General features: G+C 44.1%; 1 protein-coding gene across 1 annotated transcript in view; it reads right to left on the minus strand.

Moving 5' to 3' along the window:
- The window catches only part of LOC125696657 (minichromosome maintenance complex component 3 associated protein), a 26,898-nt gene continuing 8,327 nt past the window's right edge, over positions 1 to 18,571 (minus strand). Inside the window, exons 10-27 of the mRNA XM_048952630.1 lie at positions 17,581 to 17,825; positions 16,707 to 16,897; positions 14,170 to 14,270; positions 11,935 to 12,066; positions 11,249 to 11,362; positions 10,599 to 10,751; positions 9,149 to 9,346; positions 8,845 to 8,913; positions 8,218 to 8,352; positions 7,708 to 7,861; positions 6,996 to 7,254; positions 6,540 to 6,637; positions 5,352 to 5,742; positions 4,923 to 5,177; positions 4,069 to 4,198; positions 3,046 to 3,240; positions 2,246 to 2,396; positions 1 to 1,752 (exon numbers count right to left, since the gene is read on the minus strand). Of these exons, the coding sequence (XP_048808587.1) occupies positions 1,594 to 1,752; positions 2,246 to 2,396; positions 3,046 to 3,240; positions 4,069 to 4,198; positions 4,923 to 5,177; positions 5,352 to 5,742; positions 6,540 to 6,637; positions 6,996 to 7,254; positions 7,708 to 7,861; positions 8,218 to 8,352; positions 8,845 to 8,913; positions 9,149 to 9,346; positions 10,599 to 10,751; positions 11,249 to 11,362; positions 11,935 to 12,066; positions 14,170 to 14,270; positions 16,707 to 16,897; positions 17,581 to 17,825 (3,130 nt within the window). The 3' untranslated portion in view covers positions 1 to 1,593. The remainder of the gene's footprint in view (positions 1,753 to 2,245; positions 2,397 to 3,045; positions 3,241 to 4,068; positions 4,199 to 4,922; positions 5,178 to 5,351; positions 5,743 to 6,539; positions 6,638 to 6,995; positions 7,255 to 7,707; positions 7,862 to 8,217; positions 8,353 to 8,844; positions 8,914 to 9,148; positions 9,347 to 10,598; positions 10,752 to 11,248; positions 11,363 to 11,934; positions 12,067 to 14,169; positions 14,271 to 16,706; positions 16,898 to 17,580; positions 17,826 to 18,571) is intronic.

An 18,571-nucleotide genomic window follows, 5' to 3' on the forward strand; every position in this document is an offset into this window, starting at 1 on the left:
TTCCACCAACAAAAATATTTATTAGATACAAAAAAACATTTACATGAAACAATGAAGACGGTGTGAAACAGCCATTGTAGCAGTTGAATTCTGGCTTAACAGATTCCCAGGAGCAGCAGGCACAGAGCGCAGCACGGCTCTCTGTAACTCAGGAGGCTGATGCACGGTCACAAAGCTCAGCTCAACAGAACGCTGAGTATGAACAGCTCAAAGCACAAGTGCTTCAGTTTAAGTCACTATTGCTATCCCATGTTTAAGAGGAAACCACGGAAAAACTAATATATTTAAAATTAATTTTGGAAGGCAGGTGACAGATTTGAACTGAATTCCAAACAAAATTAGAAGCAAATCTGGCCAATGATCTCTGACTGGCTGACAAACGTTTACTGCCCAAGCAGCAATAATTGTATTTCACGAGGCAGGACTGTCCAAGAAGCATCATCTGCTGCTGTTTTAACTAAAAAAAGAGAAAGGTTACTTGTTCATGGCTGCAGTACTCCAGGACTACATCTTCTCACTACTTACAAGTAACCAATATTAAATTTAAAACAAGAGGTCTTCAATTTTCAAAGCCACAGCTCTATAGAAACTGGAGAATGTAGGTAGTCTGCTCTGCCAAAAAAAAGGCAAATCTTTCTTCCACAGCTATTTACTGAAGAAAATATCCTGCTTTTCCAGCATGACAATTACACTGTAGAGTAATAGGTTTGTTTTAATGCTGTATGTACTGAACGTAACAAAACTTGGGCCTGGCAGCCCAAAAATCCGTCTGAATTTGCATAGAGCACTTCAATAAAATAAAATACAGCAAAGTGGTGTAACACTACTTGATAATGGGTATTGTACACACTTCTAAGCAGAAAAAAACACAAAAAACAAAAAAAAAACATATCAAACCAAGGTGCTGCTGCAAGGTAGCATCTGCATCAAGAAGCAGGGAGCTGGGGCTGTATCCTGAGGACCGTGTCTGTGGAGACCAATCCTTCTGATGCTTCCAAGGGTCCTTACTATGTGAATACTTTCTCCTGGTGATGTTATATTTACTCACATGCTGCCCACAGAGCGATTCTCTAACTCCTCCCAGCAGCAGTATCCTTATCCGCATTTCTATTCCTATAGAAATTGACTTCCAGTTGTAACAAAAAATACTGGCTCTGCAACAGCGTTCCTTAGCATGGTACAAAGCTTCAGAGGCAGGGGAGATAAAACTGGGTGCAAGGAGAGCATCAGCAGAACTCTGCACAAACCAAGGCAGTCAACATGAGAGCTGGTAGGAAGAAAAGCTACAGCACATCAATTTAAGGCTTCCTACAGCAGCACTCATCAAGTCTCCACATCCATGAAACAGGACAGCTTCAAAGGAGTTCCCAGGCCAGCCAAATCTCAGCAGAGAGCCAAAGGAACACAGTGAGCTCCAGCACATCATCTCTGCAAGGCAGCCACACCAGAGCTGCCCAGACCCAATGTCTGCTTTGCTTTTCTCCCAGGTCATTTGCTTTTTCTGCAACATGCCCCAGAAGCTCCTCTTTTGAATCACCCAGACCTAGATTTCTTCACCAAGCCTCTTGATCCACACCTGTGCTTTACTTCTGCTCAAATATCCACCATGTCCATCAGGGCAGAGAGGTGAAGCTCAGAAGCAACTTCACCCTCCCTGTTAGCTCTGAGGAGCCTTTGCAAATGCTTCAGTCTGTCTGACAGCGCAGGGCTTCGGTCATCCACTGACAGCTCAAGTCTTGCTTCACTCCCATCCTGGTCAGAAGGAAAAGAGAGACGAGACTGAGAAAGAAGCATTATCTAGCATTAACATGGGACCTTTCTGTTCACTGACCTCCCACTTTTCAGAACAACAAAGGAGGCCACCTCCGACCCCCCAAGGAGACCTGGTTAAAATAGCGTGTTCTGCTATTTCTGGAGCCAGCATTCCTGGGTCCATCCCAAAGCCAAAGGTGCAGCCTCAGCCACCACCACGACTCCCTGTGTGCAACACTACAAGGGATACTACTACGACTGCCAGCAGCAGACAACAGTTCATCATACATTCTAACAGCATTTCAGGTCTACAGAAAAGTATGAGCCTCCCTGGGAAGTTTGTACACTAGGGCACAGTTTTTCAATTCTTCATTTCCCAAACCTACGCAAAACTGCACAGTAAGGTTGCAGCCACTGAACTTCTGTGATTACAGCTGGTTTGGCACCCACACAATACTCTTCAGAGCCAGTTTTCAGTACCACCATGTCTTACCTCTTGAACAGATGACATGGGACTCTTGATCAATGGACCAGCAAGAGTTGGAGTGGAGATCAGGGACTGAGGAAGGTAGAGAGGAAAGCCCACGAGGTCACCAAGGGGCTCAATGTCCTCAGCTAGATATTGGTGCAACTGTTCTTCAAACCTGAAAAGAAAGGACAAGAACACCAGTCAGACTGCAGCCTGGTTTTGTTCTTGTAACCAGTGGGTAAGACATGAATTGGGAATTCAGAGGTGTCTGAAAGAAAGAACCAAAGTCAGCAGTCATTTCTAGCAGACAGCACCCACTGCTATTACAAAAATACACTGCTGAAAGACGTGGCTCAGAAACAACCTGAGCAAACTGAAGACTTCCAACTGATGGAGAAAGGAGAAAAGAGAGGAAACCCTTGAGCCAATCTCAAGAACTTCAGTTCTTTGACTTTGAGATCTGCATTGCTACCAGCACCAAACCAACATTCCCATGGTGAACTTAACAGACCCCATGGACAGAGACTACTGAGCACTACATATAACTATGCAGCTTTAACATTAGTGGCTTCATTGACCAATTTCCAATCATTACTCAGAGCTCCACTAATTTTTATCATGCTGGACTGTAACAAAAGTAACAGCTAGCAAGGAACTGCACTGAACTGATGTACTTGATGAGTATGTGGAAGTGGAGACAGACCAGGAAACAAGCCTACACTCCTAGTACTGCTGGACTTCAGCTTTCCAATGCATACAGGTTCACGATTGCTAACAACCCTGGATGGGAACAGCAAGGATAGGATGGTGCTCTTGTAACTCACCTCCTGCTTTCCATTTTCTCCAGTTTTAATTGAGTTAACAGGCGCTCTGGGAGGTCCTGGGCTGAAGCTGTGAGTTCATCTGCACTGGAAATGTTCCTTCCTTGCCCTGACAGAATGCTTACACCAGCACCATACTGATCTGACATGGAGACCCTACAGGGTTTCTTGAAAGAGACAGGAGATTTTACCCTTGACCTGGAATGGGAGGAAAGAAAATACAAAAAAATGTTATGAGTTTGTTGATTCTTCCCTACTAGCACAGAAATTCCAGGAAGTAAGTGACTGTTAGAAAACATGATCTCCTTTTACCCCAGTCTAACAAACCACCACTGGGAAGCAGGACTTGAGAGAAACTGACAGAGGGTTGGGATTCAGTCCAATGAAATATAGCCACCCAATCTGCATGGGTGTAGAGAAGCAAGCTACGCTCTTGAGAGCTCTCAAATCTCTTATCCCAAAACTCAAGCACAAGTTCTCTTTTTAAACTCAAAACACTGCAAAGTTAATATGCAATTGCCAAACAAAGTGAATTTGCAACCCGTTTAACAGGTCCTGGCCACAACAAAAGGCAAAGAATAAGGCACTACCAAATAAATGGGTTGCTAATTATTTTTATCCCTATGGTCTTCCCCTACACCTCACACCATTTTAGTTCCATGCTTCATCTACCTAGTGGACAAGTTTAATTCCAAAGCCACAGCAGTGATTTCTTTGGCAGAACTTCAGTTACAACACTTTGAGCAGCTGCTCCAAGCAACCCCATTTCTTCAAGAGAAGCAACCCTAAAAATCACATCTAATTACAGTCTAATTTCCAACAAATCCCTTGTGCATCCCTTTGGGAAGACGTACAAAAGAACACTGAGAAAATGTCAATGCTGGTTCTCGGCACCATAGCACTATGCAGCTTTGTCAGAGGCCCTAAGTAACCTCATTGGAGTTCATTAAACAGCTCTGGTTGCATAAGAGGCAACCGAATGCTTTTCAAGTAGGCTTGCACAGGCAGTGCCAGCAGCTCCCTCACCTCTTGTGGCCCTGCCGGATCTCCTCCTGTGTGCGTAGGCTGGCCTGTTCCCATGAAAAAGGGAGAGTGAAGTTCTTTAAATGTTCCTTGAAGTAATACACACGAATCTGGCCATCTTCACTTACTGCCTCTGCAAACAAACCCCAAACTACTGTTTATTATCAGTACAGATTTTTCCCTGAAAAGTTCAACATTAAAGATATTTGAGGGAAAACAGCATCATACCTTTCAAGCTACCTCTCACTGTGCTCTGCATGCAGAAAGGGGCCTGTTTTGAGTGATTTACTGTTCAACACACCACATTACTGAGAATGACTTTAAAAAAAAAAAAAAAATGCTCCTCTATCTTCATTTATAAAATTCTTGTGCATCTAAACTCAGTGTTCAGCAAGGAAAAGAGCCATTTCAAAGCAGACTGCCTAGAATTAAGCCAAACAGGGCACAGAAGTAACCGTGTACACTTTACATTTTAAGTAAGCAGAATTTGAGGTACTAACTTCATTAATCCATCAAAGTGCTCATTATGAGCAGCAGTCTTCCATCTCAGGTGACCTGAGCTGATGTGGCGTGTAAAGGCAATTTAAACACCCTCTCCCAGTGGGAGAACAGGACTTGAAGGACTTATTATATGTTCCCATGTAGAAACAAACATTCTAATCACAAGCTCAAGTGATTATCAACAATAAATACATACTCTACACTACAGAACGGTGTGTAGAGCACAGTGCCATTCTGCAGTGTAAAGATCAAGACCAGAGCTCCCTCCTTGCTACTCCCTGCATAAAGACACCACTGTTAAGTTAATAAACACAGTTGTGCAGGAAATGTCATCCTTGCTATAAGACACACGATACCTGGTGCAACAGGCAGTTTGGGTGGTTTCCAGTCTCTCAGCTTATGATCAATGCACGTTGCCAGGATATCATCCCAAGGGATCTCATCAACAGAAGGTCCATCACCAGTGTTCCCCAATGGCCCATTTTTCCACCTCTGGTATGTTTTTCTCAATAGATTCTCCACTTGAGACTGGATCAGTGGTTGAGTATGGGAAGAACTGGCAATCTGAGATGCATACTGAAAAATCATTCGGCAAACAGGACGCCAAGGAGCTAAAGGAGGGAAAAAAAAACAAACAAAACAACAGTAACAACAACAACAAATACCAAAGCAGACTGCAAGAATCTGTGAGAGAATCAGTAGATATAAGTTGACAGCTCAGCACAGAGCAGGCACAACAGAGAAGGAATGAGCAGCTAAGAGGATGTTGCTACATAAGTACTTACCACCTAATGGAGGCAGATCTAGGTAGGGGATCTGAAAGGACAGCACAGCCTTTTTTAGCCAAGCTAGGTGATCAGGCACGTTCCAATCCATGTGGGGCAACAGCTTGTTACCCCCGGGCTCTGAAAACTCAGTAACAGGCCAAGACAAGTCACAAAGATGCTCTGAGGATGCCACCTCTGACAGAAACTGGAGCACGCTGTTGTACAGCTCTATGATGACCCCAGGCTCCTGAGATGGCAGGCCAGCTAAGCGTCTCTCCTTCCAGTCATGGTAGAAGCGCCTGCCGAATTCGCCATCGATGCCATCCTCGATGTACTCCTGAAGGGTCTGACTGCAGAGCTCAAGGGAGTCTGGGCACTGGGAAACCAACCAGCTCACAGCTGCAGAGATCTAAGACACGCAAAGCACAGGCGGTTGGAAAATGCACTCCACAGGGACACTGAGGATTCAACCCTGCAATCTTATGTTTGATAGAACACTACGTAAGATACTATACAGCAAAATTCAAGTAGATTGTTTTTAATCAGTCTCCAGGCCATTATTTGCAAGCACAAGTCAAACTGAAGGATGAGGAGAGGCTGTCTCAGAGAGTACTGTACAATCCCTCCTTCCATGAGGCCTCCTTCAATCCACCACTGAAGATGACACAAGAAAGGGTGACCTCCTATCAGCCAAGAGTGCTACAAAGTGACCTTTGCATTTTAGAACTGGGAGCAGTTGAAGCAGGTGAAGAGGCTTACCCACCACTAGCACCCTTCTCTTACCCTGCAACTGCAGCCCCACTAATCAAACCAGGCAGGGCACACAAGAATGGATTTGCACGCACCATGTACTTCATTTTGTGCAATTTTCATTATTAGAAAGAACAAACTGTGAAATCTGTGAAGCAAATGCCAATCTTGGTCAGTTAAAGGAATGCAGTCACCAATAATGGAAGAAGTTTTAGGCTAGTTCTGCCCTTCATTGCAACAGCTGTTAACAAGCACCTGATTCCAGCAAATTCAGGTACACGAAAGAAACTGGTAAAAGACTTTCAATCAAAAACTACAATAAAGAAAATTTAACAGGAAAAAATACTCCATTACAGAAGCCTGCTGCAATTCAAGCTACAGAAAATGTAATGATTGCTCCTTACACTGCATTAATAATGAAGAATGGTTAACGATTAGCCAAGCAAGGGTTCTTACCCTTCTGGTGCCTTCTAAGTCATTGATAGAACTTGGTAGCTCAACAATGATGTAGTCTGAAATAAGCTGGGCTGAAATCAAATCCTGGAGCATTAAACCTAAGTAAATAAAAACAAAAGATAAAAAATAAAAAGCAACTCATCTACAGTGGCAGACAACAGATGGTCACCCCCTGCTCTGACCCAGTCTCACAATCCACATACATTCACTGCGTGGTTTCCCTCTCCATCCCTCCCCTAAACTCTCAGGATCAAATACTGACTGCAAAGGAAAGCTGAAAATAAAGAAGAGTTCGCCAATTTCCATACTGATCAAGTGTAAATGCATCTGGATTTCCACCAAAGCACTGAGGTGTTCCTGTACTTCACCTCTTTTAGTAGGCTGCGTATCTGAGTCTGCGTAGACCTGAGACCCCTCAGCATTCACATCATTTACAAGCCAAAAACAACCGTATACCTTCTTCAACTTCTTTCTCTGTGGCCTCCTCCTCCTGACTGGGGACTAGAACCAGAAGTGGAACTGTTGGCTGGAAAGGTTTGGCCTGAAGTAACTGTTTCAACTGCAGCAAAGCTGAAAGCCAATAAACATCTTCTTCTGCCACATCTTCACTTCTAACTCGAGGGGGCAGGAGGAGAATGAGACCACTGGTCCCAAGTAAGTCTTTTTGTGTGCTGGATGCATCAAGCTCACAGTCAGAGAGCACACCATGTACCACCTACACAAGTAACAAAGATCACAACAGTACAGCAGCCAAAGAGCAATTTTCTGAACTGAAAAATGAAAACTGCAGCTCGTTTTCACCAGCATTCAGCTTTGACATTCATTACCAGGAGCTCTACAAAACTCAGACAATGAATTATAAGAACGAAGTCTCCAATAAATGCCGGTGAACATAGAAGTGCACCGCAGCACTTGATCCAGCATCAGAAATTGGTAGGATTGAGGACTGACTGCTAAACTATATACAGGTAGGCATTTATTCAATGGACTGGAAAGAAGAAAATAAATCCACGCTTTTTTCTCTAGTCCTTTCAAAAAAACCAACCTCCCCCAGTGGCACCTCTCTCCATCAGACAGGACACAGTGTGAAAAACTTCCTCGTGACATTCACTGAAAAAGACTGTGCATGTTATGGCCTGCCAGGTGTCACAAGACTGCCCTCCCTTACCTTAACACACACGCTGACTTTGATGTTTCTGCTCCCTTGTACGCCAGAAGAATTAAACAATGTCAGTGTTTGAATTCTAACTTCTTCACATGAAGCAGTTTTCTTCCAGCTTCTGTCTTTCATGAACTTGGCCTTCAACCACTCTGTCAATATCCTAGCAAACAACAAGAAGTGCTTTCATTTTATTTATTTTTTAAGTGGCACTGTAAGTCTTGTTAAGCATCGACTTAACTAAGATAGAGATTGTCCATCAGATGTCCTGAAATTCTCCATTACCTAACTAAAGGTTTTCTGTTTTCAACGTGAGGAAAAGCAATTCAATGAACAATAGCAGGAGAAGATACAGACCACTGCAGTTAATTCTAACTTTATTTTTATTGTACTTGGAAGGAAAAAAGAAATGAAAGTTTGATATGGCAGGAGACAAGTAGACATCAGGAACAGCATAGTGCTACCCTTACTTCATTCCATCACTATGCTTGAAAAAGAGACCATGGAATCAATGCTTACCTGTTGGGGTCATCCTCTGCATAGTCATCATCATTTGGCAAAACCAACAGGACCTTCCAAAAAACCTGATCTTGTTTAATTGGAATATGTTCAGCGATCAATGAAGCGAGATCCAGAGGAGTCCATGCTAAATCACTTAAAGAGAGACAGAACTGGTAAAAAAAAAAAAAAGAAAAAAGAACCCCTCAAGGCTGCTTTTCTTGTCTAGAACGAGTTATAAGTTGTAAGAAAACAAATGCCTTGATGCACATCAAAAACATCAATTCCTTTGTGCCATGAGCCAGGCTCATAATGCCTTGCACTCCTCTTTACGGCTCATACTCTTCTAACATTGCCCAGATCCCCCCCAGCAGGAGGAGTAAATAGATAAGCAAACAATAATAATTGTTATAAAGTGTCTACACATACATCACAGATTCTTCAGGTTACACTCACAGCAATGGGTCCAGAGAGCCCAACGCTTTCAAGAGTTTACTATCCAGTTCTCTCTTCCGAAATATAGTTACAGAATCAAGGCTGCAAGTGAACACTGAAGCATGGTTTACCATTCTGCAATGACACTCCCAAGTTCTACGGCATTTGTTGCATATTTTGTAGAAAGAAAATAAAGATCAAATGCCAACAAACCTCAACAGCTGCCGATAGAAGTGCTGAACTTTGATTTCATGTGCTGTCTTGTTTCTCAGCCAATTCAATCTGAAAACAAAAGACCCTGGGTTGCAATTTTTTGTGTGTAATACAGGAATTTTAGCTACACTTTGAGAATATTACGACCTGAGAAATACTACAGATGCTTTAGAAAGTTGCAGTTAGTGGAAGAATGATTTCATTAGGTTTGAGTCTTTACTGCAAAACAATTAACTTTCACAATGGAAGCAGATAATTTGCTTTCAAAACTCAGATTGCCATCCGCTGTCATAAACATCCTTACCTTGTGCAAGAGACTCCCAGCTTTCCTCCATTCCCCATGTTCACAATCCTCTTGCATAAGTTCTCCATGGTTATAGGCCACTCAGCACTGGGTGACAGGGCTTTCAGTTTATTTTTCGGATCCATGCAGCACGGAGCAGCTGGAAATGCCCTCATTTGACGTTTCAGCTTTGTTCGAGCTGCCACTGCCTCCCTCCACCTTCAGAAGAGAGTAAATAAGGTCCTGTTAATTAAATCTTCTGCAGTCCAACAGGGCTTTTCTCTTTGCTCTTCACATTGGATCAGGCTATCAGTCTGAGTCTGCCCAGTGGAGGTGGTGCAATTGCACAGAACTCTGGACTCACAGCTCAGCACTGGCTGAGACCTGCCAACCATACGTGTTCAGCATTATAAACAGTCTGCTTTGTGCTTCATTTAAAATAAAAAAAAAAGGAAAAAGCACAACAATGAAAGGAGACAGGAGCTTTCTTCTGAGGAAGCCACGCTTTCAGTGGTCAGACAGATCACAGAATGAAAGCAGGACTGCCTCTCTTCCATCTCATCCTTGCTTAGCTATCCAAACTGTAACCCAAGAACTCCCCACACGAAAGTTCAACTGCAGCTTTCCTTCTCCATTTTCAGCATGTTTATTCCTAGCACATATAAAAGGTTTTGTTGGCTTTTTGGGTTTCTTTTTTTGTTTTTTAAACATATGATCAGTTAAAATTTCTTTAACACTCAAGAGGTTGCTGGAAACACCAACGTCTACTAAAATTAAAAAAAAAAAAAAAGAAAAAAGGCCTCTTTCTTGCTTTGTTTTTAAAGAGTTGTTTTTACAGGTATTTTCGGGACATATAACAATACTCCAATCACCCAGTCATCTTGACTGCTACATGTATTTTCATCACCCCCCAGATAGCTTTAAGCTCTTCCTTACTCTTTGCTATGCCTGCTATCAGTCCTGAAGAGACACCAAACTTAATTTCAGGACAGGAAGAACTCTGCTAGGGAAGGTGTTCCTCAGAAAAGGAAACAGCCTGCTGCTTTCTCTCTGGTAAAAAAACACCACCTGAAATGCACCTCCACCTGACAGTACAAGGTAGCACAGCACAGGAAGAAACGAGTCTCTGCCTTGGAGCAACACAGGAACTACTGGGCATTTAGCATACACCCAGAAACAAGCACCCAATACAGAGAATCCAAAGGGAAATTATAACACATTTCTAGAATTAATGAAACTGCATCTTCATTACTTGATCATTACTTGACCCTAAGAAGGTGTGTTCCCCTCCCTATACATAACTGAGCAACATTAGAGACTGGTAATTAGGAAATAAGCCTACCTTTACTGTGGAGCCAACTAGATAGCAGAAGCCATCTGAAAAAGCCTGACAGTTGCTTTTTAAGCCTTATTAGCCAGTCCTTGTCCATGCTCCTGAGAGAAGTATTTCTGTCACAGGATGGCAACTCACCTCTGCAAATATTTACAGAAACACTGGAGCTCCTGAATGGTTTCTTTTGCAATCTGGAAAATCTCATCCTCCAAGAAGAGATCCATGACATGACCGCAGACTTCTTCCGAGCACCGGGCAATGCGGGCTTGCTGGTCTCTTTCTAAGGCACATCTAATGCAAAACAAAACTTTTAGTGAGGCAAAGGCCAGAGAAGGTACTAAAACAACTAGCCAAGACACAAACGGGCAAGATCACCAATGCAGCTAGCAAAGAGGAGGGATTTTCCACCTTTGTACACTGTAGCAATTTTAAATAAGGCCTGCAGTCAAATCCAAAGTCATTCAAATTTTACACTGATCACAGACTTCCTAAGAAGAGCCTACAAGAGGAAAATCCACAGCTGAGCTGTAAGGAAGTTCTAGTGAAAGTAAGCACACAAGGCAGCTGCGTTCACAAGAAAGACTACAACCTCCACCCTGGAGGACTGCTACTGCAAAGGCAATCTGATATCATTCTGCATGGTCAAGTACACTTGCCCTCTCTTTAAATTAACTTAATGGAAGAGGAGCTTAGAGAAAGCCAAGCAAGGAGCACAGCATTTCCCGATGAACTATTGCCTTTTATAAAGCACCTACAGCAAAGTATAGCATAGAGAATGTTATACTTACTTTAATTCATTGGCTGAAGCTTCTTGAACAGTCTCGTTTATTACTTCTTCCATTAGCTCTATACTCACCAACTGACTCAACTGCTTTATTAACTGCTCTCTTTCCTGCCTCTGCCTAGAAGGACAGAGTAGAGATTTACATAAGCAAGCCTGACACTTGGTAACCTATGTGCTACCTATAACCCACAGTTAGCTCACTGCTTTTTCTCAAAAAAAAAAAAAAAACCCAAAAAACAACAACAAAAAAAAGAGAGAATTAGCTTGCACATAACCAAGTCTCATTAATTGTAAGTAACATTTAGGCTACTTCTTACTCAGTAAGCTACAGACAAGCAGTTCCCTCAAAAGAAAAAAACTCATGTGTACAGCAGGGCCAGGAAGCACCTCCCTCTCTGGAAGCTCCAGCTGATTAGAAGTTCCCAAACAATCCCATCTATGATTTTCACAGTGGCTCCAGGAGGTCAACAAAATACTAACCAGCAGATCACACTATTCCCAAGAATAGGGAAGTGACAGCCTGAGTGATCCCAGGGCAGCTCCGAATGACACAAACTGAGCAGCACCAACAGCTGACAGAGACACAGGGCCCGGGTAAATGCATGAACACCTAGGTTGGTACCTGCTGTCCTTACAGTACCTAAGGGGGGATGCAGCCCACCCTGCCAGATGGCAAAAGCAACAGCTCACCTCTCTTCCTCCACTCTGCGCCTTTCCTCCTTCACGCGCTCCCTTTCCGCATTGAACGTGGTTACAGCCACTTGTCGGAGGACTTCCTCCATCACTTCAGCCACCAATTCCTTCATGGCGGCCTCTGAGGTGCTGTGTGGAAATAGAATTCTCTTTTTAAAGCAAGTTTTCAGTCAAAACCTCAAAGAGAGGGCACCACACCCCATGCCCTCAGCCACCAGCCAAGCATCACTTGTTCACTTCCCCCCCTGCAGTAGGGCACGGGGGAGGACAACATAACCAAGAACACTGGTGGAACGGAGTTGAAGACAGTTTCACTTGTTAAATGGAAAAAAAAAAAAAACAAACAGAAAACACAACCAAGAACACTCACCACCTCCCATAGGCAGACCAGTGCTCAGCCACTCTCCTCATAGCCAACTGGGAAGCCAAAAAACACCCCACCTTCTTTCTCAACCCCAGCTTTAAGGCTGAGCATGACATGAGGCAGTACTGACCATCTCGTTGGTCTGCTGGGGTCAGCTGCCCTGGTTCCATCCTCTCCCAGCTGATTTTGCACCCACCCCCACTCCAGCCCACTTGCTGGTAAAACAGTAAAGAAGCTGACAAACTGAGATGTCCTTGGTTCACAGCACTGCTCAGCAATAACTAAAACACTGCTGTGTTATCAACATTGTTTTTTCTCCTAAGGCCAGAATAGAGCATCATATCAGACACTCTGAAGGCAAAGTCAACTCCAACTCAGCTAAAACCAAGACCCAGTACTTCTGTAACCTCAGCATCTACCCACTGCCAAGCAAAAAAACAAACAAACAAACAAAAAGAACTTGTCACATGCAGATTTCACTTTCCATTAAGATGAAGATGTCTCAGTACAGGAGAAGATTGAAAATACCCATACAAACTCAGATTTTGACTTAGTTTTAACTTTATTGCGAATAAACAATAAGAAACAGTCAGAATAAATCTCAATTTTCATACTTTCTTTCTATAAATAAAGAAAAACAACCAAGCGCAAATGCAGTAAAGACCACCTCACTACAGTATAGCAGTCAGTTTGTTGCTTGCTCAGGCTCTACCATGTTCATTTCAGCTAATCATTTCAGATTTTTAATTATTAGTAGTATTTTATTTCTAGTTAGGGACAGAAGTTTTCTCAGATTGGTAAAAGCAGTGGATTTGCTAGCCTTTGCCGAGAAATAGCTGCAGCAAATCATTTTTAAGCCCACTTCCACTTCAGCAACTCAGCTCTGGATTAACAAAGCACGTTCTGGTGAATCGAGGGCTAGGGGGAGCTAACCACACCTGCCAGGACTGAGCGGCACAGACAGAATGGTGTGTGTACATGTGCAAGTGATCAGGCATCTTCCCTCCCTACACCTTTATTTAGAGGGAGACACTCCAAATGCCTTCCAGCCTGACTGCAGCCGCATACCCCACTCCACTTAAGGGCAGGTACCCAAGTGCAGCTTTCTGGGGGATAGTGATGGCCAGCACAGGAGCACAGCTCACCTGTGACAAAGCTCAAGGCAGTGTAACACGTCTGAGAAAGGCAGCTGAGAGGGACAACAAAAGACTGGAGTCAATGCTCTGTAGGATTTGTCACTGTGCATCAGCCCATCTGGGTTCCTGCAGAGTAGGCAAGTAGGAAATTCCAGTTGCTTAGATTTAGACCTACTCTCTAAGGACTGAAATGGTTCTCTTATTTTTTTTTCCAAGAAATATCAATTACATCTCATGGTCTAACGCTGGTACTTAATGACAAGGTTATGGGTGACTCTGCCCAAATCTGGGCTCATCTGATCTAGTATGGACAACCAATTCACTGAGAACAGGAGACTGAACCACAGACATCTATATGCTCCTTCCCACCAGGGCATCCAGGAGCCTATCAAATGCACTGGGAGGAAGCATTACTTGAATTAGAGAATCAGCCAGATCTGGACTTAACTCTTCCTGCTTTCCTTCCACAACACATTCGCTGCAGCAGCAGTGCTAATCATGCAAATGAAGGTTTGCAGAGACGTTTACAGTTAGCCTTTCATTAGGCTAAGCTAGTGTGAAGCCAAGAGATTTATGAAGAAACGTCTGCTTTTCTCTCGACTGCATCAGTGAGATTTCCTTCACCACAGACCTTGCCTTACTTAATTTTATTATCTTTACACACACTGCTGCTAAGGGAAACTGGAACTCTGATGATAAACTTCGGAAATACCAGCAATGAACACTCCTTACCAGATTGCTGCAGTCACATAATCTGCTCCTGCTCTGCCAACTTCTCTGCACTCTCCTTTGACAACGTCCTGCACGAGTCCATCCACAACCTCAGCAATATCCTACAACACAGCAGAGGAAGAAGTTGAAGCAAGCTGGAGCCCTGCTCAAGACAGCCTGAGTGCACACGTGAATCAGGAGTGAGGTGTGAATCAGGAGTGAGGTGTGCCAGCCTTGTTTATGAGACTGCAATTAGCAACCACATCGCCTTATTTCTACTTACACACCAAACTAAGGTCATGAAGTACAACAGCCCGGAAACTCTACATTTATTTTAAGAGCCATGCAGTAACAGCCCAGAAACAAAAGCAACCAAGCAGTGTCCCCTCTGAATTATGTGAAGGTTCTGAACAACGATCTGTAAGATCTCAGCTGCTTTTTATTATACTTTACAGAGTTTTCCCAAATACTCCATCATAACTGATGGATTGCTTGAGCGCAAGAGCTCTCAATCCCCCAGCAGAAGAAATTGAGCAGAGGAGGCAGGCAACCAGCATGGCTGAGCAAGGACCTGCAGCTTAAACTGGAGGAAAAGAGGGAAATGTACAGGAAGTGGAAGCAGGGTTGCCTGGGAAGAATATAGGGACGTTGCCTGCATGTGTAGAAATAAGATTAGGAAAGACAATGCACAGATAGAGCTGAACTTGACAAGGGATTTGAAAGATAACAAGGGGTTCTTCAGGTACATTAGCAGGAGGAGAAAGGCCAAGGAGAACATTCCCCCTCTGATAAATGAGGACGGTGAACAGGCCCCTCAGACATGGAAAAAGCCGAGGTGCTCAGTAAGTGCTTTGCCTTGGTCTTCACTGATGGTCAGGCTCCTCCCCATGTCTGCCAGGACCCTGAAGCCCAGGGTCCACACTCTCACCCAGTGTGGGTGAGAGGAGCAGATTCCATCCCACTGTAACAGTGGAACAAGTCCAAGACTGCCTCATGAAACTGAATGTACGTAAGTCCATGGGGCTGAATGATATCCATCCCAGGGTTCTGAAGGAGATGGCTGATGTGGCTGCCAAGACACTCTCCATCATATTTGAAAAGTCAAGGCTGTCTGGTGAAGTCCCTGGTGACTGGAAAAAGGGAAACGTTACTCCCACTTTTAAGAAAGGGAGAAAGGAAGACCTGGGGAACTACAGGCCAGTGAGCCTCACCTCTGTGCCTGGGAAGATCATGGAGCAGATCCTCCCAGAAGCTTTGTTAAGGCACATACGAGACAAAGAGGTGAACTGAGACATCCAGCATATCTTCACCAATGGCAGATTTTGCCTGACCAATCTGGTGGACTTCTATGATAAAAGGACAGCATCAGTGGACAGAGGAAGAGTGGTGGATCTCATCTACCTGGACTTCTACACGGCCTTTGACATGGTCCCTCACCATATCCTTCTCTCTAAATTGGAGAGGTGAGGATTTGAAGGATGGACTGTTGGATGGATTAGGAATTGGTTGTCTGGACGCAGCCAAAGGGCTGTGATCAGTGGTTCTGTGTCAGGGTGGAGGCTGGTCAGCAGTGATGTCCCACGGATTGGTCTTGGGACTGGTGCTCTTCAACATCTTCATCAATGACAGACGATGGCATCAAGTGCATCCTCAGCAAGTTTGTGATGACACCAAGATGGGTCCAGTCAATACACTGGAAGGAAGGGAAGCCATCCAGAGGGACCTGGACAGGCTGGAGAAGTGGGCCCATGAAAACCAAATGAGGTTCAACAAAGCCAAGTGCAAGGTGCTCCACTGGGTCGGGGCAATCCCAGGTATTGATACAGACTGGGGGAAGATCTCCTTGAGAGCAGCCCTGCGCAGAAGGACTTGGGGGTCCTGGTGGACGAGAAGCTGGACACGAGGCAGCAGTGTGCACCTGCAGCCTAGAAGGCCAGCTGTGTTCTGGGCTGCATTAAAAAAGGGACGGCCAGCAGGGAGAGGGAGGCGATCGTCCCCCTCTGCTCAGCTCTTGTGAGGCCCCATCTGCAGCGCTGCGTCCAGGCCTGGGGCCCCCAGCACAGGAAGGACGTGGAGCTCTTGGAGCAGGTCCAGAGGAGGCACTGAGAGGAGCAGAGGGCTGGAGCAGCTCTACTGTGAGGAAAGGTTGAGGGAACTGGGCTTGTTTAGCTTGGAGAAGCTGCGGGGAGACCTCATGGTGGCCTTCCAGTACTTGAAAGGAGCATATGAACTGGAGGAGGAATATCCAGAACGAGGGTGGATAGCGATAGGATAAAGGGGAATGGTTTTAAACAGAGACAGGGGAGGTTCAGGTAAGATATTAGGAGGAAGTCTTTCACACAGAGGGCAGTGGGTGATGCACTGGAACAGGTTGCCAAAGGAGGCTGTGGATGCCCCATCCCTGGAGGCATTCAAGGCCCAGGCTGGATGTGGCTCTGGGCAGCCTGGTCTGCTGGTTGGCAAACCTGCCTGTGGTAGGCAGGTTGAAACTAAATGATCACTGTGATCCTTTTCAACCCAGGTGATTCTGTGACTCTATGAATTTTGGATTTCCTTACCGTGTCTGTGTACACTGGCTGAGGCTTTGAAGGAAGAGCATCAGGCTGTGCAGCAGATTGGGAAATTGTCTGTGCAGGAGGCAGCGCTGACATGAGAGGACGAGGTAAAAGTGAGGGCAGAAGATGAGCTGGTGTTTGGACTCTTACTGCTGGGACATCTAAATCCACACCTTTGCTTTCCACTCTTCCTTCTTTGGCAGGTGAGTCAGCAGAAAAAGAGAAAATAAAGGAAATCCATTCAGTCACAAATAGAAGCTAAACTCTTCTTGTTGCTTGGTATCTTGCAAAGCAAGCTGGTCTGGTAAGTCCCATTAGGTACCCACAGTGGAGACTTGCTACCTTGAATATAAAGGTAGCAAATCAATTTCTGTAACATGAATGTTTTATAAAATACTCAAATATTAATGCACATTACTTCCAACATCAAGTGTATACATCTCCAATGTAATAGTTTCAGGAAAAGCACGCCACCTAGCATCTAAACATCTGCCTATTTTATAAAGTAGAAGCATCTGTGTTTTCAACACAAATGAAGTAAAAATTCAGCCTGAAAGAGAAAACGATTATTTGCAGAGTGGGAACAAACTACACAAAAGGTGTAAAGAGAAGCTGGCCATCTGAAATAAATAATACATAGCAATTTCACATACACTGGTAAAAACAAAGCTCATTTCCATCAGTGTGTTTTCTATTTATTAATCATGATGTTTTCTTAGTTTTCACACACATGTAAGCACTTTTAAATCAAAATGTACTTTCATTACACCCAAATTTCCATGCAATTTCAACTCATATGAGCAATGAACAACTTCTGCTTTGTAAAACAAAACAACAGTGCTCCTGAGCAGTACCTAAAATGCATGCTTACTCTTACCTGCTGCTTCCATACTTGATTTTTGGTTACTAACAGCTTGATCTCCAGCAGCAATTCCACCAATATATTTGCTCTGTCCATTGAAGCTAGACACAGGCACATGGTGAGGCACTGGTGGCAGTGGCCTGCCGTTTACAACTTCCCCAACTGAGACTGTCAGCTTCTGACTGACAAACAGCGATTTACGAGGTTTGGGTAATCCATCAGGCTCCAAAAAAGCAGAGCGATTCAGCTCCACATAAGTACTGGGGGAAAAAAAACAGAGTCAGAAGAGTTCATGCTCCAAGTCCCAGTAACCTACACGTTTCCACCTGGACAGCTTAGTGGGGCAAAGTGAGACAGATACAAGGCACTCAAGATTGCTCCCCAGCACCTGGACATCAATCAATGGCTGTAACCAAAGCTGGGAAGGCAAGAGCGCTGCCCCCACAGCTTTTCACCCAGGCAGAGGACACGGACCACTGACATTTCCAGGCACCAGCACGGACAATTCTGGCAAATCTCCCGTTAATCTTTATTAACTGTGTATTTACATCAGCTACCTTCCACACAGCAGATGCCAGAACATCTACAGAAGCCATTTTAAAACCTGTAGTCTTCTTCTAATCTTGGCACCCTTCAGTTTTACTCACTCACTATTCCCAAGCCAAATATTAATAGAAAATAGAGCACTAACTGCCATGCTCATACTCTCTTTCTTTCTAAAGCTCTGTGCTACTCAGTTTCATCCTGCCCTGCATGAATCATAAGGCCAGTTTTTTCAGAGTATTTGTATTCTCACTTCCTGCAAAGCTACAACTTCATGAAATACAACTGCAAGGTAAGAACCTAAAATAAAAGTTTTCTTTGGTTGAGTTATCCAGATCTCATTTTAGGGAGGAAGTCCCTTGAGCCGAATGGAGACCAAGCTTAATACACAGTCCTTTTTTGAAGGAAATGTCTTTCCCACTTTTACAGCTTAGAAGCTGGAAGTAATTTTGTGTCCTTGAAA

This window comes from Lagopus muta, chromosome 8 (genome assembly GCF_023343835.1).
Source record: "Lagopus muta isolate bLagMut1 chromosome 8, bLagMut1 primary, whole genome shotgun sequence".
NCBI lineage: Eukaryota > Metazoa > Chordata > Aves > Galliformes > Phasianidae > Lagopus > Lagopus muta.